The 24,933-nt window shown below is 43.3% G+C and overlaps 2 protein-coding genes across 3 annotated transcripts in view; one reads left to right on the forward strand and one right to left on the reverse strand.

The window, feature by feature from the left end:
• CDCA8 (cell division cycle associated 8) overlaps positions 1–5,340 on the reverse strand; it is a 28,202-nt gene extending 22,862 nt beyond the window's left edge. For both annotated transcript variants that reach the window (XM_030219103.1, XM_030219102.1), the window contains exon 1: positions 5,264–5,340. The gene's annotated coding sequence lies outside the window, so the exon portion shown is untranslated. The remainder of the gene's footprint in view (positions 1–5,263) is intronic.
• A 311-nt stretch (positions 5,341–5,651) lies between these two features.
• On the forward strand, positions 5,652–23,441 carry DNALI1 (dynein axonemal light intermediate chain 1). Its single transcript, XM_030218663.1, has 6 exons — positions 5,652–5,819; positions 12,223–12,353; positions 13,540–13,709; positions 14,550–14,728; positions 15,856–16,020; positions 23,106–23,441. Exons 1-6 carry the CDS (start codon positions 5,739–5,741, stop codon positions 23,139–23,141), a joined length of 762 nt encoding a protein of 253 aa, XP_030074523.1. The 5' UTR covers positions 5,652–5,738; the 3' UTR covers positions 23,142–23,441.
• The last annotated feature ends 1,492 nt before the right edge of the window (positions 23,442–24,933 follow it).

Here is a 24,933-nt window from a genome sequence, read left to right on the forward strand (position 1 = left end):
GGTCTGTTTTGGTTTATCTTCCGCCATTTTTTGTGGTTTGTTCAGACTGGATGGATCATACATGCACCTGCTCCACTACATGCAAATCTCTCTCAGGAATATCCTGAAAACCTGACTAGCTGGGGGTTCCCCCCAGACAGCTTTGGGAACCACTGGATTAGGGTTAGAGTATGTAAAAACTAAACATTAATCGTGTCATTCAGACCAACTACAGAACTCCTTAAAAAAAAAAAAAAAAAAAAAGGCCCTGCATTTCATATACCACCAGCTGTTAGCTGGTGGTTAAACTCATGAAGATGAACTCCATTTCCACTCAGATATTTATTTTGTCGCTTAAAAACTATTGTATGTGTGCTTGAAGCAAAACACAGAAAATGAGAAATGAAGTTGAATGTCTTATCACCAATAATATATCAAATTTTAATCTTTTGACAGCAACATATGAAAAGAACAGTTTGGAATTAAAGTGATCTTACAACAGCTTACTGAAATATACGTATCTCATTTCATGCAAAAATTGACACTTTCGTTTTCAGGCGACAATTTGTTATCGGAGGAGATAGAGAATCTATCATATAACTGCTAACTTTGCAAGGTTCTATAATGATTTTTGTGTTACCTATCATCACATATATGGATAGGATAAGAAAAGATCAGGGCCCATGAAATTAAATCACCTATGAAAGGTGTGTGCGTGTTACAAATCAAAATGTTTGTCACACCAGATCCTAGCCCTTGGTTCTGACTGAGCAGAAGAGTTAAAAGGAGCAGAAGGAAACCACAGGATCAAGAAAACATGATTAATCTATGTACATGATTCACTTTACTGTCACACCCTGTTTTTTTACGTTTTATGAAAAACAGCAGGTAATCAAGGGTGATGGAAATAAAAGCTAAATTCAGGAAACTTCCACAGCACACCAATATGGACAATAACAAACTGCTGTTACTTTATTCATGTACATCTAACATTTAGACTGAGTTTCACTACAGTTTTTTGTAAAATGTATATGTTACAATTTGACTTAGTTGTAAGCATGCAGCAACTCAGGCATTAAATAACAATCAATTGCACAAAAGAACCATACTACTGGTGTGGAAATCATAACTGAACTTCACACTAAATCAATGTGGGGGCAACTTAAGAGGTAGTATTGCAAGATTACTGCACTTACAGGGTCTAGAACACCTCTCCCCTCCCTCCTGTTTCATCCTTGTCCTGAGCTTGGTGAAATTCTGTTACAACTTGTGCCTCCAGTCTATACCAGGCATTTGATTCTTAAGAAGGCTTGAAATTAATATAGCACCTACCATATCATATCACCATAACATAGCACCTACCATATCATATTACAACCCTTCTGAATACGATTCCCTTATGTGGCTATACCACATGAACGTTATCTTACCACAACTTCACTGTGTATTTGTTTACACCAGAATCTGCAATCGCCTCTCCAGTACTATGTAAGCCACATTGAGCCTGCAAATAGGTGGGAAAATGTGGAATACAAATGTAACAAATAAATAAAAAGCTGGATGCAAGAAAAGCAGCCATTGTGGTAAAGGAGAAGTAGAAGAGCAACTTTTATTGACAGAAGTGTCAGTGCAAAATGACCACTGTACACCATGAATGGAGAAACAGAAGATTCTCAAGCATCAACCAATGCAACCAGAGGCCAAGAAAAAGGCAGATATTGTACCAATTGTCAGCATTTGGTTGTCTGGACAGGTGCTGTCTGAACTGTAACATTATGGTGCACAGGCTTTTAAGGTGGTCATATGATGGTGATGGTGGGGAGTTGGTAAGATAGTAAAGTTTGTTAATGGAATGTGATTTCATTGTGAGAGCATTTAATTCCGAGAGGGAAGTTAATTTTGTAAATCACCTCCAAATTTGGTGCAAGTAGGCCAGGGGTTCTCAACCCAGTCAGGTTTTCAGAATATCCACAATATATTTATTTATTTAGATTTGCTCACACCTTTTTCAGTAGTAGCTCAAGGTGAGTTACATTCAGGTACTCTGGATATTTCTCTGTCCCAGGAGGGCTCACAATCTAATTTTGTACCTGAGGCAACGGAGGGTTAAGTGACTTGCCCAAGATCACAAGGAGCAGCAGTGGGATTTGCACCGGCCACCTCTGGATTACAAGATCGGTGCTCTAACCACTAGGCCACTCCTCCACTCCACAATGAACATGCACGAGATAAATGGAGGAAGTGCATGCAGATTTCTCATGCATATTCATTGTGGATATCCTGAAAACCTGGGTTGACAACCCCTGGACTGATCGAAAAAGACGGTTCTAGGTTGCCAACTGGCTCCAGATTCACCTAACAGGATTGATCCAGTCCTGGTTTTATCCCATTGCATGCAGGGAATTTATGGGCTTGCATTTCTCCATTTGCATTCTCTAAGAAAGCAAGACCACAAACTCTTGCATGCAATGCGGTGAACCCAGAACACTGGATCAAAGACAAAAAAGACTGGCTGGCTGGCTTCACATCGGGCTCTGCAACTTTCACTTAGAAGACCCAAACTCAAACACGTGAAACAATTCTTCCCGAGGGAAACATTAAAGAAACTTCAGACCGCTCAAAACACTGCAGCAAGGCTTATCTTCGGAAAAACGCGATTTGAAAGCGCGAAACCCCTCCACCAAGAACTGCACTGGCTCCCAATCAAAGAACGCATTGCTTTCAAAATCTGCACTCTGGTTCACAAAATTATCTACAGTGAAGCCCCGGGATACATGACAGACTTAATCGACCTACTAACTAGAAACACATCCGAATCAACACGGATGTACCTAATCTGCACTACCCAAGCTGCAAAGGACTCAAATACAACCAACTTAGGTCCAGTTTTTCCTACATAAGCATACAACTGTGGAACGCATTATCAAAAGCCTTGAAAACTACGAACGACCACCTAAACTTCCGGAAATCACTAAAAACCAACTTGTTTAAAAAGGCATACCCTACCGATCCAACATAAATGCCTGATCTTTGCAACACAACAAACTAAAGAACGTAATGGACATAACACAACTCTTCCGTTGTACGATTCCCTAATGTGGCTGTGCCACATGAACTTTATCTTACCACAATATCACTTTGTAATTACATAGTAAAATAGTAGATGACGACAGAAAAAGACCTGCACGGTCCATCCAGTCTGCCCAACAAGATACTACTATTACTATTTAGCATTTCTATAACGCTACAAAGCGTACGCAGCGCTGCACAAACATAGAAGAAAGACAGTCTCTGCTCAAAGAGCTTACAATCATATGTGCTACTTTTTGTGTATACCTTACCTTGATTTGTATCTGCCATTTTCAGGGCACAGACAACAGAAGTCTGCCTAGCCTCCCAACCACCAGCCCCGCCTCCCACCACAGGCTCTGCCAGTGTTGCCAGGGCTGCGGGTTTCTCGCCCAATTGGGCTCCTTTCTGCGAGCCGCTGTGGCTTTTTCACGCTGCGTGCGGGTTGCAGGATTTTGGGTGGCTTTTTAAAGCCCCGCCCACTTTTTTGACAATTGCGGTTCCCCCCCCCCCCCCCCCCCGCGGCCAGTAGAAGCCCCATGGAGGTGGGCTTAATGATGTCATTTGTAAGCAAACGGCCTCATTAATATTTATTAATGCCAAACCATATGCAAAGCGACAATATTTATTAATGTCATTTGTATGCAAACGGCCTCATTAATGCCATTCATATGCAAATCGACAATATTTACTAATGTCATTTGTAAGCAAACGGCCTCATTAATATTTATTAATGCCATTCATATGCAAATCGACAATATTTACTAATGTCATTTGTAAGCAAACGGCCTCATTAATATTTATTAATGCCATTCATATGCAAATCGACAATATTTCCTAATGTCATTTGTAAGCAAACGGCCTCATTAATATTTATTAATGCCATTCATATGCAAATCGACAATATTTATTAATGTCATTTGTATGCAAACAGTCTCATTAATATTTATTAATTCCATTCATATGCAAATTGACAATATTTATTAATGTCATTTGTATGCAAACAGTCTCATTAATATTTATTAATGCCATTCATATGCAAATTGACAATATTTATTAATGTCATTTGTATGCAAACGGCCTCATTAATATTTATTAATGCCATTCATATGCAAATCGACAATATTTCCTAATGTCATTTGTATGCAAACGGCCTCATTAATGCCATTCATATGCAAATCGACAATATTTATTAATGTCATTTGTATGCAAACGGCCTCATTAATGCCATTCATATGCAAATCGACAATATTTACTAATGTCATTTGTAAGCAAACGGCCTCATTAATATTTATTAATGCCATTCATATGCAAATCGACAATATTTACTAATGTCATTTGTAAGCAAACGGCCTCATTAATATTTATTAATGCCATTCATATGCAAATCGACAATATTTACTAATGTCATTTGTAAGCAAACGGCCTCATTAATATTTATTAATGCCATTCATATGCAAATCGACAATATTTATTAATGTCATTTGTATGCAAACAGTCTCATTAATATTTATTAATTCCATTCATATGCAAATTGACAATATTTATTAATGTCATTTGTATGCAAACGGCCTCATTAATATTTATTAATGCCATTCATATGCAAATTGACAATATTTATTAATGTCATTTGTATGCAAACGGCCTCATTAATATTTATTAATGCCATTCATATGCAAATCGACAATATTTCCTAATGTCATTTGTATGCAAACGGCCTCATTAATATTTATTAATTCCATTCATATGCAAATCGACAATATTTATTAATGTCATTTGTATGCAAACGGCCTCATTAATATTTATTAATTCCATTCATATGCAAATCGACAATATTTATTAATGTCATTTGTATGCAAACGGCCTCATTAATATTTATTAATTCCATTCACACGCAAATTGACTTTGTGCGGGCTTTGGGTGTGATCTGTCACCTAATCTCAGTTAAGCTTCTGAGGATCCATTCCTCCTGTTTGTTTACACCGGAGCCTGCAAATAGGTGGGAAAATGTGGGCTACAAATGCAACAAATAAATAAAATACAATCAACCCTGTCAAGGGAAACTGGCCTGTGGACATTAGGCCTCCTGAACGCCCGCAGGAGACTCTTGAGATGACACAATACAAAGAGCCTCCCCCACAGCACCTGAAATTGGGCCCCCGGAGCTCACACACCGACGGCGGTTCAACAACCCCCCTCCCCCTCCCCCTCTCACCTCGCTTTAACGCCGGCAAATCCCGCAGCACTAGTAACCGCCCGCCCGCCGCAACAAACTTCAAACTCAAAGCAGCTCCGCTGTCACAGCCAATCAGTGAAGGCGGAGGCCACGCACGCGCGCCACAGGACCAATCGGAGGAGGTGTTGTCAACCTCCACGGCCCAATGAGGAAGTAACAGTAATTCGTTCTGGCCAATGAAAACCACCTCTGCTCCCTTCCCCGCCCTATATCGTTTTTAAACGCCCGCCCATTCCAGTCCCCTATGTCTGGTCTTCTGCATTTTTTTTTTTTAGTCGCTGTCGCTTATTAGTCTGCAAGACTCCTCCCACCATCTCTTCGGCAATCTCCCAGTTGGCCACATCCGCTTCCGGGGTTCGCTCACTTCCGGCAGCAGTTTCCAGGGCAACGGTAATAAACAAAGAGCCTGTCCTGAGGAAGACGGAGGCAGCGGGCTAATCCCGGCCCAGCAGCCATGATCCCGCCGGCAGACTCCCTGCTCAAGTACGACAACCCCACGCTCATCAGCCGCAACACGGACAGGAAATCTCCCAAGGTGAGGAGGAGGAGGAGGAGGGGCGGCCCCGGCCGTAGCCCTGAACCCCAGGCAGGCAGGCAGACACCCCTCCCCTCCCAAGGCCCCGGCACAAACGGTCAGAAACGTGGATCACCAAACTGAAATCCCAGTGCATGGTGGGATTTGTAGTCTTGCGTCTGTTTTTAAACGTCAGTACATCTGAATCACATCTGCATGCAAAGGAGGCTGTGCAATGAATGCAAATCTACTACTATTTAGCATTTCTATAGCGCTACAAGGCATACGCAGCGCTGCGCAAACATAGAAGAAAGACAGTCCCTGCTCAAAGAGCTTACAATCTAATAGACAAAAATAATCAAATCAATTAATGTGTATAGGAAAGAGGAGAGGAGGGTAGGTGGAGGCAAGTGGATAAGTGGTTATGAGTCAAAAGCAATGTTAAAGAGGTGGGCTTTCAGTCTAGATTTAAAGGTGGCCAAGGATGGGGCAAGACGTAGGGGCTCAGGAAGTTTATTCCAGGCGTAGGGTGCAGCGAGACAGAAGGTGCAAAGTCTGGAGTTGGCAGTAGTGGAGAAGGGAACAGATAAGAAGGATTTATCCAGGGAACGGAGTGCACGTGAAGGGGTGTCAATAACTGACTTCTACAACCCCAACTGGAATCCTAATCCACCCTGTTAAAATGTCCAGGCAGGGGCGTAGCCAGACTTCGGGGGGGGGGGGGGGGGGGTCCAGAGCCCGTAAGTTTCTGGAACGCCCTGACACACCCATGCCCCTCCCATGGCCACACCCCTTTTGACTTATAGCCCTGACAAAACAGTCCTGTAACAAAATAACCCTTTACAAATCAGCCTCTAACAAAATAGCCCCCTAGAAAAAAATAACACATTTCAAAAAAAGATGATAAACAAACTACAAGTGAAATCTTCACTGATAAAGGCTCCAACCAGCATTGCATTGCATTGCATAAAGCATATATACTACTACTACTACTATTTAGCATTTCTATAGCACTACAAGGCGTCCGCAGTGCTGCACAAACATAGAAGAAAGACAGTCCCTGCTCAAAGAGCTTACAATCTAGTAAACAAAAAATAAAGCAAACAAATCAATTAATGTGTAGAGGAAAGAGGAGAGGAGGGTAGGTGGAGGTGAGTTAAAGAGGTGGGTTTTCAGTCTAGATTTAAAGGTGGCCAAGGATGGGGCAAGACGTAGGGGCTCAGGAAGTTTATTCCAGGCGTAGGGTGCAGCGAGACAGAAGGTGCAAAGTCTGGAGTTGGCAGTAGTGGAGAAGGGAACAGATAAGAAGGATTTATCCAGGGAACGGAGTGCACGTGAAGGGGTGTCAATAACTGACTTCTACAACCCCAACTGGAATCCTAATCCACCCTGTTAAAATGTCCAGGCAGGGGCGTAGCCAGACTTCGGGGGGGGGGGGGGGGGTCCAGAGCCCGTAAGTTTCTGGAACGCCCTGACACACCCATGCCCCTCCCATGGCCACACCCCTTTTGACTTATAGCCCTGACAAAACAGTCCTGTAACAAAATAACCCTTTACAAATCAGCCTCTAACAAAATAGCCCCCTAGAAAAAAATAACACATTTCAAAAAAAGATGATAAACAAACTACAAGTGAAATCTTCACTGATAAAGGCTCCAACCAGCATTGCATTGCATTGCATAAAGCATATATACTACTACTACTACTATTTAGCATTTCTATAGCACTACAAGGCGTCCGCAGTGCTGCACAAACATAGAAGAAAGACAGTCCCTGCTCAAAGAGCTTACAATCTAGTAAACAAAAAATAAAGCAAACAAATCAATTAATGTGTAGAGGAAAGAGGAGAGGAGGGTAGGTGGAGGTGAGTTAAAGAGGTGGGTTTTCAGTCTAGATTTAAAGGTGGCCAAGGATGGGGCAAGACGTAGGGGCTCAGGAAGTTTATTCCACACGTAGGGTGCAGCGAGACAGAAGGTGCGAAGTCTGGAGTTGGCAGTAGTGGAGAAGGGAACAGATAAGAAGGATTTATCCATGGAGCGGAGTGCATGGGAAGGGGTGTAGGGAAGGATGAGTGTGGAGAGATACTGGGGAGCAGCAGAGTGAGTACATTTATAGGTTAGTAGAAGAAGTTTGAACAGGATGCGAAAACGGATAGGGAGCCAGTGAAGCGACTTGAGGAGAGGGGGTAGTATGAGTAAAGCGACCCTCGCGGAAGGCGAGACGGTTGCAAATCTAATGCATGCATATTTTATTGTGGATATCTTGACTGGCTGTGTGTGTGGTGTGCCTCAAGGACTGGGCAGGGAATCACTGCCATAATGCACTGGCAGTGGGAGGAGGGTCGGGAGCACCCAGGGTCTCCCACCAGCTTGTAAAGAACTTAGTTTACTGGGGTATTGCTTCCTATTGGAGGTGGTTTATTTGGAGCCCCCCCCCCTACCACCAAAACAAAATCTTGAAACCCATCCTTTAGTTCTGTGGTCTCAACCCAGTCTTCAGGACACAACTAACCAGTCAGGATTCTAGAATACCTTTAATGAATATGCAGGAGAGCTCTGGAATGATTAGGTATATGATGAAATTAAGAGGGAATAGGTTTAGGAGTAATCTAAGGAAGATCTATTTCACGGAGAGGGTGGTCGAGGCATGGAATGGCCTCCCGGTGGAGGAGGTTGTGGAGTAGAGGACTGTTCCAGAATTTAAAAAGGCATGGGATAAGCATGTGGGATCGCTTACGAAAAGGGACAGTTAAGGGTTAGTTAGGGATTACAGAGGATGGGCAGACTGAATGGGTCATATGGCCCATCTGCCGTCATGTTTCTGTTTCTATCTAATTACTTGTATTTTGATGACCCTCTAAAATGATTACAACAGCATTTTTTTGAAAAATGTCAAAAATAACATATCAAATATTTAAGAGCACAAAAACATTCCTAAAATACACACTAAAGCACATCCCACATCCAAAAATGCAAACCCTATATTAAAAGTTGAACTTATCTCTTGCTGGAATTCTCAAAGTTCAGTCCTGGCAAATCCATTAACCAGACACTCTGCCTTTAGAAGAAAACTGCTACAAATCTTGTTGTTCCTTTCCTGGATTCAAAACCGTAGATTCACAAAAAGTTCTTTAAACTGATAATTGTGCAAAATTCTTATCTTGCACAGTTCTGTTATCTGTTCCGCCCACAAGACACACTTGAATTGATGAACACTGATGACAATGATGAACTCCTCGCAAACTGTATAAATTTTCACAGTCACTTGATCTCACAATCCCTTGGTCTCAACATAGGTCATTTTTGCAAGGAGTTATCATTGTCGTCAGCTATTTATCTCATGCATATTCATTGTGGGTATCCTAAAAACCTGACTGGTTAGGTGTGTCCTGAGGACTGGGTTCAGAACCCCTGCTTCATGAGCCTTTATGCTAAAGGATGTTAAGCCCTTAACACATGGTAGGCTACCGCAGAAACACATTAAAGCATTTTGTGGTTTTCTTTCTGTTTGCATGTGCTAACCCATGCTTTACTGATTTAAAAAATATATATATTTGTGGAAGGAGGCATGTCATGGACAGAAAGAGGGCATGGCAGCATTAACCCGCTAGCACAGTGGTTCCCAAAAAAGCCAGGCAGGTTTTCAGGCTATCCACATTGAAGATTCATGAGAGAGATTTGCATGCAGCTCTTCCACTGCATGCAAACCCAGGACAGGTTTTGGAATCACTGAGCTAGCTTGTTATACATAATGGGGGGGGGATTCTATTTATGGCACCTAAAAAATCCACGCGGAAACATTTCCGGCTGAGCATATGCTATAAGTGGTGCGTAGATTTAGGAGTGGTATATAGAATACGCTTTGTTGGTATCTTAGCACCTAAAACTATGTGCATCCATCGAAAACATGGCGTAAATTCCAGTGCATAGATTTAGGTGCATAAATTTTGGAACACCCATGAAACGCCGATTTCCCCGCTCATAACCACACCACTTTTTGCCTATGCGCATTAAAATTTAGTTGCTCTGTATTACAGAATACGCTTAACGATTTGTGGATGTAAATTCTAATTATTGTCAATCAGTGCTCATTATTGCTTGTTAAGTGCTGTTAACAACACGGATTGGCTTGTTAAGCCAATTAGGTTACGCGCATTGTTATAGAATCCACTTGGATTTCAGTGTAAAATGCTAGGCGCACTATTTAGAATATGGGTGAATATGCACTAACTGGTTAATGCAGACTCCTAAATAGGAGGTGGTAAGTGCCCCCGCGTTAGCTCTGTACACATGTCCTGCGATAAAATATTTTTAAGAACATAAGAATAGCCACACTGGGACAGACCAGTGGTCCATCTAGTCCAAAATTGCTGCGTTAAATCTGGGTTTAGCTTGTAAAGTCCTGCATTACCAGACATTAAGCCCACATTAAGCATCTCAAGAAAGATATAGTAGAATTGGAAAAGGTGCAGCGAAGGGCAACTAAAATGATAGCGGGGATGGGACGACTTCCCTATGAAGAAAGACTAAGGAGGCTAGGGCTTTTCAGCTTGGAGAAGAGACGGCTGAGGGGAGACATGATAGAGGTATATAAAATAATGAGTGGAGTGGAACAGGTGGATGTGAAGCGTCTGTTCACGCTTTCCAAAAATACTAGGACTAGGGGGCATGCGATGAAACTACAGTGTAGTAAATTTAAAACAAATCGGAGAAACGTTTTCTTCACCCAATGCGTAATTAAACTCTGGAATTCATTGCCAGAGAACGTGGTGAAGGCGATTAGCTTAGCAGAGTTTAAAAAGGGGTTAGACGGTTTCCTAAAGAACAAGTCCATAAACCGCTACTAAATGGACTTGGGAAAAATCCACAATTCCAGGAATAACATGTATAGAATGTTTGTACGTTTGGGAAGCTTGCCAGGTGCCCTTGGCCTGGATTGGCCGCTGTCGTGGACAGGATGCTGGGCTCGATGGACCTTTGGTCTTTTCACAGTGTGGCATTACTTATGTACTTATTCTAACACAATTTAGTAAAAGGGTCCCTTAGTTCCTTAAATTATTTGTTGAAAACAAACTGGCTGACCAAGGAGAGTAGAACTGTGAGAGGCTCAGTGATAAAAAAAGAACAAAAAAAAAAAATAAAGTCACTGGCTGTGATCCAGGGCTAGGAAGGTGGACAAAAGCATATTTTTCTGCGTGGGGAATGATGGTTGTTTCTGCTCTGTTGATAATGCTTGGTTGCTGATGATCCATCATGTTAGCAAATTTTTCAGGTCAAGGTTTAGTTGCTGCATCAGCAATTTTTAAGATGCTGATTGCAGCGGTAAAAATATTCAACGCCACTATCTAGACGGTGGCTAATACTGATTATCCAAATAAGATGGGTCTATTCCAGGCCCTTGGAGAGACATTCCTTCTTGAGAGAAAGAGAGAGACTGCTCCCTGGGAGAAGAGTGTGTGTACCTAAGAGTGTGTGTCGTCGTCGATGATACGCTGAAACCTTCTGCTCAGTGTGCTGCTGCGGCTAGGAAAGCGAATAGAATGTTGGGTGTTATTAGGAAGGGTATGGAGTCCAGGTGTGCGGATGTTATAATGCCGTTGTATCGCTCCATGGTGCGACCGCACCTGGAGTATTGTGTTCAGTACTGGTCTCCGTATCTCAAAAAAGATATAGTAGAATTGGAAAAGGTACAGCGAAGGGCGACGAAAATGATAGTGGGGATGGGACGACTTTCCTATGAAGAGAGGCTGAGAAGGCTAGGGCTTTTCAGCTTGGAGAAGAGACGGCTGAGGGGAGATATGATAGAAGTGTATAAAATAATGAGTGGAATGGATCGGGTGGATGTGAAGCGACTGTTCACGCTATCCAAAAATACTAGGACTAGAGGGCATGAGTTGAAGCTACAGTGTGGTAAATTTAAAACGAATCGGAGAAAATTTTTCTTCACCCAACGTGTAATTAGACTCTGGAATTCGTTGCCGGAGAACGTGGTACGGGCGGTTAGCTTGACGGAGTTTAAAAGGGGTTAGATAGATTCCTAAAGGACAAGTCCATAGACCGCTATTAAATGGACTTGGAAAAATTCCGCATTTTAGGTATAACTTGTCTGGAATGTTTTTACGTTTGGGGAGCGTGCCAGGTGCCCTTGACCTGGATTGGCCACTGTCGGTGACAGGATGCTGGGCTAGATGGACCTTTGGTCTTTCCCAGTATGGCACTACTTATGTACTTATGTACCTAGAATGAATCAAACACAAACCCGGGAAGAAAAGGTTGTGAATCCAGTTATGGTCCACTGAAAAGAAAGAGAATGGGATTTCCTTGGTTCCTCAGTCAATGCACCTCCAGGCTGAGACCAGAATGCCGCATTTGCATCTTTTTCTGTGCAGTGATTGTAAATGTTGGATCATGTTTATACTTTTCAGGCCCGTCCTTTGAAAGTGAGTCCGCAACAGCCTGCTATATCCGGCCCAGTTCCCCCTCACAAGCCCAAGTCGCCTACTGTAGATACAAGTAAACAACCTGAAGAAATTTTAAATGCAATCCTGCCTCCTAGGTAAGAACTCTGTCTTAAAGTACATTTTTCAAGCTTTTCAGCTGAGCTACAAGCTGAGGTTGGCCTTTTGACTGAAACTGAAAACCGGTACAATATTAGGGGTTAAATACCCTACCTCCAGCTAGAATAACCTTTGCCAAAGCAAGATTATACCTCCTGCAGTGAAGCAACAAACAGATGTCTATTGGATTTGTACATTATCAAACCACAGTGGTTTGCTATTAACATATCTTATGAGTTTTTTGGTGAAATAAACAGCATAGTGCAAATCAAAGCAGACATGAAAAAGAAAAAAAAAACACTTTCTTGTTTGTAATGTTGACCTATTGGCTACTACTGGATGCCAACTGTAACTCAATATTGTATCATTTTTGGATGAATACTGGCATTTTGTTTTATATGTATTAAACGTGCATTTGTGTTACATGATTAGAGGCACACTGCATGAAGTTATTGCTGTATATTTGATTTCATTTGCCTTATTTTTAACCTATTTAAAATCCTAGGGATCCTTTTACAAAGCTGCAGTAAGCTGGGGACGGAGAGTGGGCGTGTTCTGCGCTGATCAGTTAGCGCAGCTACACTGCCACACGCTAATCGAGCTGCAGTGTTCTGAATGTTTAGCCTCACAATTCCCTACACGCCAGCCCATATGTTGCGTTCTTTGAATGATCATCTCCTCGTCCTCCCTGGACCTAGGCTTCCTCGTTATGAGTCAGCTAGACAAAGCGCTTTCTTCTTTCTTGCATGCAGGTCCCCGGAGTAGAGTAAGTGGTGGCTGTAGTGCACTGTAGACTGGTGGACCCAGGCCCATACCTCCCCCTACCTGTTACACTTGAGGTGGAAACTGAGCCTTCCAAAATTCACCAGAAACCCACTGTACTCACATATAGGCACCCCCTTCACCCATTGTACCGGTGAGCAGTTGGGGGTAGTGTGTTTTGAAGTGTTCAGCAGACAAGATAAGGGAGCAATGGTGAGATGTGTACCTGGGAGCTGTAGACGTGCTAACTTTTTAGCGCGCGCACTAATGCTAGAGAGACCCATTATATTGCTATGGGTGTCTCTGGCGTTAGCGCGCACTGTTTTTGTACGCGCTAAAACGTTTACCCGTCTACTGCGCGACTTAGTAAACAGGGGCCTACTTTTAAAATTTGACAAACAATGTTGTGTTGTCATTGTACAGAGAATGGGTGGAAGGTAATCAGCTCTGGATCCAGCAGGTTTCCAGCACACCAAGCACCCGTATGGATGTGGTTCATCTGCAGGAACAGCTGGATATAAAACTGCAGCAAAGGCAGGCTCGAGAGACTGGGATCTGTCCTGTGCGCAGGGAGCTTTACTCCCAGTGTTTTGGTGAGTAATTTCACCGTGTACTGCAGAAGGAGCTAAGAACTTCTTCCGTAGGTGATAAAATTATAGTGTAGTAGTTCTCAGGTGTTCCCGAGGACCTCTTTGGGCCATGCATGAAATTAGGGGGATGAGAGTTCCAAGTTTACTGAGTAGCCTACAAGAGGGACCACACTGCTGCTATTCCTGATAACCACATACAAATGCAAGGAGTCCTGGGTGGTATAAAGCTAGGAAACCACTGCTGTTATCTATTTGACATACTATGACACATGTACGTTTGGAAGTGCATTCCAGAATTCTAAATGTCCCAAATTAAAATATATACTTTGATGTAAATTTCTGGGCAATGGAAGCATGCAAGGCCTTCAACTTATTACAGACCGAGTGCAAAAGGTCTCTGCCACTTTGTAGCTATGGTAAAATTCTCAGTTGCTGAACCTTTTGGATAATTCTCTTTGCTTTTTAAACAATATATATGTTATCATGGAACCATGTATAGTATACCTTCTGCTATTAGGAAGCCTATTATTTCTGGTTAGAAAAGCAGATGTGGTGAGGTATTCCTGAGCTGTCTAAAGTGATTTAATATCCCTATAGATTTAGATTCCAAATTGCCCTAAATTCTGAATTATTGAAATATGCAAAAATGCATTGTGTGTTACTATTGTATACTGTGTCCGAGTAAGATGCCAGTTGCATGATCCTATGCTTGGCTTTCTTGATAGCAGTTCTGGTTATTACTTCTCATTTCTGTGGCATTAATAGACCAGATCCATGTAAGAGACAGCTCCTGCTCCGCAGAGTGTTTAGAGGGTATTTAAAACCTGCTGCCATCCTTTTTAGATGAGCTGATCAGGGAGGTCACCATTAACTGTGCGGAGCGAGGTGTGCTTCTGTTGCGAGTGAGAGACGAGATCCGCATGACCATCGCGGCCTACCAGACCCTTTATGAGAGCAGCGTAGCATTCGGCATGAGGAAGGCCTTGCAAGCTGAGCATGGCAAATCCGACATGGAGAAGCGAGTAAGCTCCGTTCTGAAGTCTGTGCCTGATCTTTGATGTGATTGTCTGTTCAGGTTTTAACGATAATGTTATGTCATTATCACAGCAGTAGGCTTCCTTGAATGGGCTGGAACCATCTAGGCAACATCGCAAATTCTATTGATCAACATTCTACTTGTTTTGATACGCTATCACCAAGGATTGCCTTCCTATGGCATATCTTTTTTAGTCTAGAAAGTGGAGCGTCTGGCTATTTTACCTTCCCATTAAGACCAGATCCAAACAAAGTATAGGCCTCGGACCAGGACCAGTTGAGTTATTCAGTTCAGCATTCAAGTAAAAACTCATTTCTAGATCAGTATTTGCGGATAAGGTCCTACCCCACATCCCTCCATATTCAGCCTACAAAATACACAAACAGCATGGGTTGCAGGCCATCCTTACCCTGTTGCCACTAGATGGCGGTAAAAATTGCAGAAATACTGCCGATGCTATTAAATCGCACATGATCTTGATTAAGGAAATAATTTTAACACCAATTCCCAGATCATTTCTGGAACACCGACAGTTTTTCTATTTTATTTTTTATAGATTTTCAATTAATTACAGAAAAATACAATAAAGTGAAGCGTTTGAAATATTCAAAGCTATTTCTCACACTATCAAAGGTTATCAATAGAAATAAAACATGGAAAAGAAAATAAGATGATACCTTTTTTATTGGACATAACTTAATAAAAAAAGGTATCATCTTATTTTCTTTTCCATGTTTTATTTTGCTTGATTTCTATTGATAACCTTTAAGAGTGGACTAGCACGGCTACCACACCTCACACTATCAAAAGATGATTTGAAAGATGCAGCCTGAAATGTGTTGAGATTTTATTTCTCATTGATGATATATTCAGGTCACTACCACCTGTCTCCAGAGGGGCATATATATATATTTTTTTTTATAATAATGTAGTTTTGTCAGCTTCTTACATGCTTCCTTGTATTCAGACATCACTAGCTACACTTGTTTCAGATTGTTTTTGATGCTTTTATCCCCAGTACTCCAGGGGAAAGTTGAATACTACTGGGTGCAAAGGTGAATGTTGGAGGTTACTAATATTTTTATGGAATCTGCTGCTTGTATTCTCTTAAAGGTTTTAGAGCTAGAAATTGAGAAGAAAGAGTTGGAGAGACAAGTAAATGAACAGAAAGCCAAGTGTGAAGCCGTGGAGAAGCGGGAGGCTGAAAGGCGACAAGTAGAAGAGAAAAAACATGCAGAGGAGATCCAGTTCCTTAAACGGACCAATCAGCAGCTGAAGGTTAGCAACCCCCCTTCTCTCCAAGGACACAATTTCACTACCATCTTGTCACAAGCACAGACGGCCCAGTCCTGCTCTAGTGTAAAACCAGAGAGTCTTCACGTGGTTCTAATCAGTGGGGGGGGGGGGGGGGGCAGCGATGCGATATTGTGCACTGGTTAGCTCAGCTTTAGTACACAGTTTTTTGGGTGCCTTATGTAAAATGGGTTTTGCGCATGAGCTATGGGGTCCTTTTACTAAGCTGCATAGGCGCCAAATTACTAAGCGCACCTAACATGCGCCAAATTGGAGTTACCGCCCGGTTACCATTGTGGTAATTTCAATTTTGGTCCACATTCGCTACACGCATCTGAAAAATATTTTTTATTTTCTGACGCGTGTCCAGGGCATTTGACGCACGTAGGTCATTACCGCCTGGATTATTTACTGCTAGGTCAATGGCTGGGGGTAAGGTCTCAGACCCAAAATGAACGCGTGGCAATTTTGATTTTGTCTCACGCCCATTTTTGGCAAAAAAAGGCCTTTTTTACAGGAGCGTGAAAAAATGGATCAGCGCGCACCCAAAACCCGCGGCTACACTACCACAAGCCATTTTTCACCATACCCTTGCAAAAGGCCCCCTATGTGCAAAGCTCTGTACAGACACCAGTTCACAGCACTTTTAAATCACGTAATGAGGCTATTAGCTGTTCAGTGCAGATGCAGAAAAATGTGCAGGAGACTAAAAACTGAAGACCAGCTTTAGTGGGAATTTGATGGCCATTTCTTCTGCTTACTGCAAGCTTATAAGACCCACAACTTTTTTTATTCTTTCCAACCCAATGGAAGTTAGAAAGAAGTATACAAAAGGGTTGAAAATGTTTGTCTGTTTAAGGGCAAAACAACTCCTTAAAAATTTAATGAAGTGGGAAGAAACTTGGCATGAAGGAAAAATAGGTAAAATGATGTGAGTTTGAAAATGGGCCAGATTGGACTGAGGGTTCCAAAGAAATGAGCCCCCCCCCCCAAAAAAAAAAAACAAATGGCCTAATGCGGTTCTAGTTTCTCTAGCATAGATAGTTACATACAGTGAAACACAGCAGTTAGGTTTAAACTGCCTTTGCCCATTCTCTACTCTCCCAGCCCTCCAATCTATCTCATCCCAAAAAATAATACCCCACATATTGCTGCCACCCCCAAAAACAAACCCCCCCATTACCTCTCAACAACTGCCCCAACCCCTCGCAAACTGCCCCCTTGCCAAGAATTACTCCTCTGAAATGCCCCAGCACCCTGCAAACTGTCCCACCCCAAAAAATACCGCTCTGCTGATACCTAGCCCCCAAAACTCTGCCAACTAATTTTCAGGAAAATTTACCACTAGAGGGGGGCAGTTCGTGAGATAATGTTGCATCACCCTGCAAACTTCTTCTTCCCTAGCTGCCCACCATTCTAATTGAATCACATCCAAAAAACACTGCCCTGTTAACAACCCCCCCCCCCCCCCCCAAACAACCACCACACAACTGTCCTAGCCCCACAATTGCACCACTACCACGCTGTAAGGAGCCCCATCCCCTCCAAATGACCCCACCATCCTGCAGACTGCCTCTCTTCCAAAAACTAATCCCCACAACTGCCCTACCCCCCAAAAAAACTACTTCACACAACTGCACAGACAGAACACATGCAGTACACGCACAAAACATGCAGCAGAAGACTCTTGAGAACTGCACAGGCATACAGGGTTGAGCAGAAAAGATTGCATCGGCACCTGGAGTTGCATAGATAATTGGAGTTGCAAACACTTGACACACAAAATAGCATTCCAGCATATGCATGTAACTTAGAGTGCCAGTACAATTGTTTTGTGCGCAGGATATAGCTGCTGCGAGCGTGGACCTATCTGAGGACAAGAAAAGACTGGCTAGGGTGACAGTTTGTGGCAAGAGGGCACTTGTCAACCGTTAGGTGATGACGTCACCTATGTGAGGCTGCCCTTATCCGGCTTATCCACGGAGAAACGCAGGTTTCAGTGCACTGTTGTTTATGGTAGTCAGAGATCACTGAGATCAGAATTGAGCTGACCTTCCGTTAAAAATCAGCAACAAAAAACGAAGGCAGGCAATAGGTCTGCTCTGATAAAGATTCGGAGACTGGAGTTACTTCAGGAGATTGTCTTAGCTGGCCACTCTTCCTGCATTTATATCCAGGACCTGCAGGATAGCAAAGCACCACTCAATGTCACTTAAAAAAAAACAGTTTTTAACCCAAAAGGTAGCTGGGAAGTTGGCTCCTGACTTGTTTCACAGTTGGCACTCGTAGAGGCTGCTGGGACCAAAATACCCACTGACCGAGCTAAGTGCTGTCTGTACGGGGCTCCCTCTGGAACATGCCCCAAAGAGTTCCTCGAGCACGTGGGCTGTGGTGTAACTGGAAAGCTGAACTATCTAAGGATCACTGTACTGGCCCAGATGAGCAATCTTAAAGGATCCATGACCCACCATTACTAGAGTGAGTAAAGGCAGACCTTAACAGGTGGATCTTTGCTTCCTCATCATTTCAACAAGAATTAATATAATCAAGCTCTAGCTCTCAATAATTTGCGATGCCCCTTTGCAGAATAGAAACTGAATAGATTAATTTCAGCATATATTTTGGAATAACAAGTGGCCTTGGATAAACTCAGTTCTTTGATGATACAGAAGCAGCGAGGATTCTCCTTGCCTAATTTAAAGCATTGCTATTGGGCAGCCCCAGAGGAGACCATCGTCGTTCTGGTGGGTGCAAATAGAGACAGCATTGGAGGGAGTTGGAAGCGTATTGTATTAGTCATTCCAATGAAGTTCACTGCCTTTCCTGAAGCTTAACGATGTGCACAAGTTTGTGGAAGGAAACTCCTTAGTTCATTTAACTTTCCAAGTTTGGGAAAGGGTGATGAGATGCTCTGCTAGCCCTGACATATTTAAACCCTAGATTCCCCCCCCCCCCCCCCCCCCCCCCCCCCCCAGGTTATGATGAAAGGAATGATAGGCGCAGAACAGTCTAACCTAGATAATAATAGATTTTGTTCAAGAGGGTAACTAGGGGAGAAATTTTGGGACAGATGCCAGAGGCCTCCGTACCCTTTATCTCTGTTCCAAGTGGAAGATTTCCTATGCCTCAATTATAAGTTATTTCAGAGAGAAGTGACCCCAACTGAGACCTTGTTTTTAAAAACTCCCTAAACTAAAGGGATGACAGCAAAGATGTACAGAATTTTGGCAGACGAAAAAGCTCCCTATCTTTTCCCTATCAGAGAGAGACATGAAACAAACGTGGATAGCGCAACATTGACAGAAGGTTTGGGACAGTGTTGGATGGACTCCTCCTGCACAAGTCATCAGGATAGGCAATACAAAATCCTGTCTCCAACATATTTAACCCCAGTAAGACCGTGAGACGTTTTAGGAGGTCACAGATCTTTGCTGGAGAGATTGTGGTTGTAAAGGCACATTTGCGTACAACTGGTGGAAATGTGACAGATCAGGCCCTTGTGGGAGGTGGCCAATGGCCCTTAAGAATACTGGGCTGAAGCTTCCTTTCATTTGCCACCTAATCTTAATTGGGGGGTTAGTAGGCAGTAAGAAATAACACTGATAAGTAACAAGGACCTACTGAATTATTTAGTACTGGTAGCCAGGCTAACTATCCTTCTCCCTTCACGATCCCAGTTCACGCTAGGGATCTGGGTAATGTTGAGGCAGAACTGACATCCACTCACTTCTGCCCTGGTAGTTGCTGCTTGTCTCCCACTAGGGGTCAGGGGGTGCTCTTTTTAAGAGGCAGAAGCGAGTGGAGATCATCTCTCTCTGGACCCCTGAGCATGAGTCGGGGTCCTAGGAGGTAGGGAGCGGAGGGCCAGCTTTCTGATTAGTGGGTGGTAGGGGCGGGGCCTTTAATAAATGTTTTTGCACGTTGCTGTGACCAAGAATGTGCAAAGTTCATGACTATAGCAGCACGTGAACGTTTCTTTTGAAATGTACCCACTGATGCAGATTAGCCAGAACTCACTTGCATCCTGTAGGTAAATTTTGCAAAACCTGGTACTAACCCACAGACATTTTCATATGTTAAGGCATCAGGCCCATTGTCTGCTTACTTTGACTTGTGTTCCATCTATCTCTGTGCATCAACATAAAATTATTACTTCTGCAGAAGTCTGAGCCAAAAAAATGGAAAATTCTGCTCACAAAATGTACAAATTCTGCAAAATTCTCAAAGTTTGTCATATTTTAAAACAATATTAAAGCCCCCTCCCTGTACACAGATACCATCCATATTTTGCCCAGCCCCCTTCCCAGCATATCATCCATCTTTTTTTACTGCCCCTCCCCAGCACCCACACACCTGCCATAGTTTTATATAGGCTCCCCACCGCACTAGCCATATTTGTTTCCAGCCCCCCTCCCCCGCATCCACCTTCACTCACATTCGCACTCACTAGGGAGCTGCAATCAGGAACAGCTGCATCGGGAGTACCTCTTTGGAGCAGGAAAAAACTTGACTCTCTGCCTGTTGCCACTTCTTGCAAATGGCCACCAAGACTTCCTGCGGTAGCCTCACGAGATTACCGCATGAAGTCTTGGCCATTTTGAAGAAGCGAAGCACTGGCCAGAGAGTGGCAGTAGCAGGCAGGAACGAGTGAGGCAACTAGACCACTAGGGAGTGTGAAGGTAGGCCTGGGGAGGGCCCACCATCCAGATTCTGTGCGGCTAGGGTATTCTGCACCACAGAATTCTGGCAGGAGTAAATTATGAACTTAGATCTCCAGAAGTGGTTTCTGCCTCTTGGAGTCAACGGTATATGTCCTGTGTATCTCCAACTGATGCCTCTTGGGCTGGAAGGAGACAGGGTGGAGAATCTGTCGAGCAGGATTCAACACCTGCTGCTGGATACTGGGAAAAGCTGCAAGATAACCTGGTCCGTGTGTGCCAGAAAATGAAAACAAGCCGGTGGGACAGTGAATTGGAGGGGGGGGGGGGGGGGGGTACCTGTTTTATGGACAGCTATTTGTAATTTTTAATACTATAACAACACCATTCATCCCTGTGCACCAGAAATTCAGCTTTTAGAGGTATCACTTCTAAATAGTAAAAGGAGGCGCTGAGGTTGTTACCCCTGAAATCTGTGACTTGTTAGGTCTCCCATGTGAAGTTAAACACAGGGCCCAATATGCAAAGGTTTTATGATCCTACATCGGTATCTGAAAATTTATTAGGACTAAGTGCCTATCATTAGATAAATGGAGGATCTTAAAAAGTGGGTGGTGATAGGGAAAACAAAATAAAGCGTCACAATGATTTTCAATACTAGGCTTATAAATTTAGGTAAGTGAATGACAGGCCTAAATTTATAAGCATAAAACTACTACAAATCATTTCTATAGCGCTACCAGTCGTACGCAGCGCTTCACAGTTGAACATGAAGAAAAGACAGTCCCTGCTCAAAAGAGCTTACAATCTAAATTAGGACAGACAGACAGGACAAATAAGGATAAGGGTAGAAGGACACATAGGAATGATTCTAAATGGAATGTTGCTACTATTGGAGATTCTAGATGGAATGTTAATGTTGCTATTCCGCTAGCAGCATTCCATATAGAAGCCTGCCCTTGCAGATCAGCAACGCGGCCGCGCAGGCTTCTATTTCTGTGAGTCTGACGTCCTGCACGTACGTGCAGGACGTCAGACTCACAGAAACAGAAGCCTACGTGGCTGCGTTGCTGATCTGCAAGGGCAGGCTTCTACTACTACTATAAATCATTTCTATAGCGCTACCAGTCGTACGCAGTGCTTCACAATTGAACGTGAAGAAAAGACAGTCCCTGCTCAAAAGAGCTTACAATCTAAATCAGGACAGACAGACAGGACAAAGAAGGGATAAGGGTAGGACAGACAGATAGGACACATAGGAATGATTCTAAATGGAATGTTGCTACTATTGGAGATTCTTTTGCTACTATTTGAGATTCTGGAATGTTGCTACTGTTTGAGATTCTACATGGAATGTTAATGTTGCTATTCCACTAGCAACATTCCATGTAGAAGTCGGCCCTTGCAGATCAGCAACGCGGCCGCGCAGGCTTCTATTTCTGTGAGTCTGATGTCCTGCACGTCAGACTCACAGAAACAGAAGCCTGCGCGGCTGCGTTGCTGATCTGCAAGGGCAGGCTTCTACTACTACTATAAATCATTTCTATAGCGCTACCAGTCGTACGCAGCGCTTCACAATTGAACATGAAGAAAAAGACAGTCCCTGCTCAAAAGAGCTTACAATCTAAATCAGGACGGACAGACAGGACAAATAAGGGATGAGGGTAGGACAGACAGGACACATAGGGAAAAGGGACTATTGAAGAGAGGAAGACAAGATAAGGTTACGAGCAGGCGACAAGTTAGGAATTAAAAGCAGCATCAAACAGGTAGGCCTTTAGCCCAGATATGAAGGTGGCCAGGGATGGAGCTTGACGTAATGGCTCAGGAAGTCTATTCCAGGCATAAGGTGCGGCGAGATAAAAGGAACGGAGTCTGGAGTTAGCGATGGAGAAGGGTGCATACTCCTAAGTTATTTTCAGCCAAATTTATGAGCTCTGCTGTCTTTGAATATCGAGTTCCTCTCGTTACGATCGCCCTGTTTTTGCCAATGAAGGTTGCATATTCTAGAAGGTGAAGGCTCTGTATGTGCCTTTCCTAGTACCGCTCTTGTAAAAGCATTAGCAAATGTCAACGAAATTACAACGCTGCTGTTCCAGAGAGCTCTGGACCCCAGCATGGGACATGATGGAAGGCCAAGTGATTTTATGCAAAGTAAAATGTTTTCTGGCTTAGAACCCAAGAGCCAAAACCACAGTTTTTTCTATTTCTTTTTCAATGTTGTACATTTACAAAAGTGTGATTTTCATTGTATAGAAACTAGGTCAGCTCTCCTTTATTTATAGAATCGCTATAAAGATATGTCTTACAACAGCCCCAGCAAAGACACGACCTCTCTCAACCTTAGGTCTTTCTTTTTGAGTGAACATTTCATAATCATTTTTAAGAATATTTGTCTTGTTTGTTTTTCAGGCACAGTTGGAAGGTATAATTGCACCAAAGAAATGATGGAGTTTCTTCTTTGGCCCGATACGCCTGCCAGGATTCTTGTTTTTACTAAAACTTTGTAATGGTCATTGCCAGCCAACTTGCATTCTTCATAAAGTTTATTCCTCCAATATTTATCACAGAGATGAGAGCAACTGTAAATCTTGAAATATATCATTTTCATAATTAAGGTTAATGATCAAATTTTTCATAGTATTTTTCCAAGTTCCCTGGCTTTCTTCTTTGGCTGTCTTTTCCCAGGAGTGGCAGTAGATTTCGACCACCGTCAAAAAATAAAAGTGAATTCCCTGCTGAACTGAATATTGCCTGATATCCTGTTTGTGCTCACATAGGATCCCTCATCATGATTCTGTACCCTGGCTGCCATCTTTGCTATGAAAGGTGGCAGCTCACTCATGCCCGTAATCTCTCTGCTCTCCTCCTCATTCTACCTAGATGTTCACCACCAACCAGTCTGATGGCTCTGATCCAGACATCAGATTGCAACCTTAAGCAAAAAGCCTGTACAGCACAGAACTGTAAGATAAAAACCAGAGTGCACAGCTTGAGCCTGTGTCCGTACGTTGTTGAAGGCAAAAACCAAAGGGTGATTCAATGGAGGAGTGGCCTAGTGGTTAGGGTGGTGGACTTTGGTCCTGGGGAACTGAGTTCGATTCCCACTTCAGGCACAGAGGCAGCTCCTTGTGACTGTGGGCAAGTCACTTAACCCTCCATTGCCCCATGTAAGCCGCATTGAGCCTGCCATGAGTGGGAAAGCGCAGGGTACAGATGTAACAAAAATAAAATAGATACTATTGGAGATTCTACATGGAATGTTGCTACTATTGGAGATTCTACATGGAATGTTGCTACTCCATGTAGAAGGCTGCGCAGGCTTCTGTTTCTGTGAGTCTGACGTGCTGCACGTACGTGCAGGACGTCAGACTCACAGAAGCAGAAGCCTGCACGGCCACATTGGTGATCTGCAAGGGCCGACTTCTCCATGGAATGTTGCTAGTGGAATAGCAACATTCCATGTAGAATCTCAAATAGTAGCAACAGTGGAGGAGTGGCCTAGTGGTTAGGGTGGTGGACTTTGGTCCTGAGGAACTGAGTTCGATTCCTGGCACAGGCAGCTCCTTGTGACTCTGGGCAAGTCACTTAACCCTCCATTGCCCCATGTAAGCCGCATTGAGCCTGCCATGAGTGGGAAAGCGCAGGGTACAAATGTAACAAAAATAGATACTATTGGAGATTCTACATGGAATGTTGCTACTATTGAGATTCTGTTGCTACTGTTGGAGATTCTACATGGAATGTTGCTACTATTGGAGATTCTACATGGAATGTTGCTATTCCACTAGCAACATTCCATGTAGAAGGCTGCGCAGGCTTCTGTTTCTGTGAGTCTGACGTGCTGCACGTACGTGCAGGACGTCAGACTCACAGAAGCAGAAGCCTGCACGGCCACATTTGTGATCTGCAAGGGCCGACTTCTCCATGGAATGTTGCTAGTGGAATAGCAACATTCCATGTAGAATCTCAAATAGTAGCAACAGTGGAGGAGTGGCCTAGTGGTTAGGGTGGTGGACTTTGGTTCTGGGGAACTGAGGAACTGAGTTCGATTCCTGGCACAGGCAGCTCCTTGTGACTCTGGGCAAGTCACTTAACCCTCCATTGCCCCATGTAAGCCGCATTGAGCCTGCCATAAGTGGGAAAGCGCGGGGTACAAATGTAACAAAAAAACTACAAGTGGCTATAGCATTTTGAAAAGAAAGGGGAGCACGTTAGCAGCAGCAGTATGTTAAATACC

This window comes from Microcaecilia unicolor, chromosome 11 (genome assembly GCF_901765095.1).
Source record: "Microcaecilia unicolor chromosome 11, aMicUni1.1, whole genome shotgun sequence".
Lineage (NCBI taxonomy): Eukaryota > Metazoa > Chordata > Amphibia > Gymnophiona > Siphonopidae > Microcaecilia > Microcaecilia unicolor.

What these genes read in the sequence shown, in the direction of transcription:
- DNALI1 (XM_030218663.1), top strand. Translation starts at nt 5,739, where the DNA reads ATGATCCCGCCGGCAGACTCCCTGCTCAAGTACGACAACCCCACGCTC. An exon ending in CGGACAGGAAATCTCCCAAG is followed by an intron (nt 5,820 to 12,222) that starts GTGAGGAGGAGG and finishes TATACTTTTCAG; the next exon opens with GCCCGTCCTTTGAAAGTGAG. An exon ending in AATCCGACATGGAGAAGCGA is followed by an intron (nt 14,729 to 15,855) that starts GTAAGCTCCGTT and finishes ATTCTCTTAAAG; the next exon opens with GTTTTAGAGCTAGAAATTGA.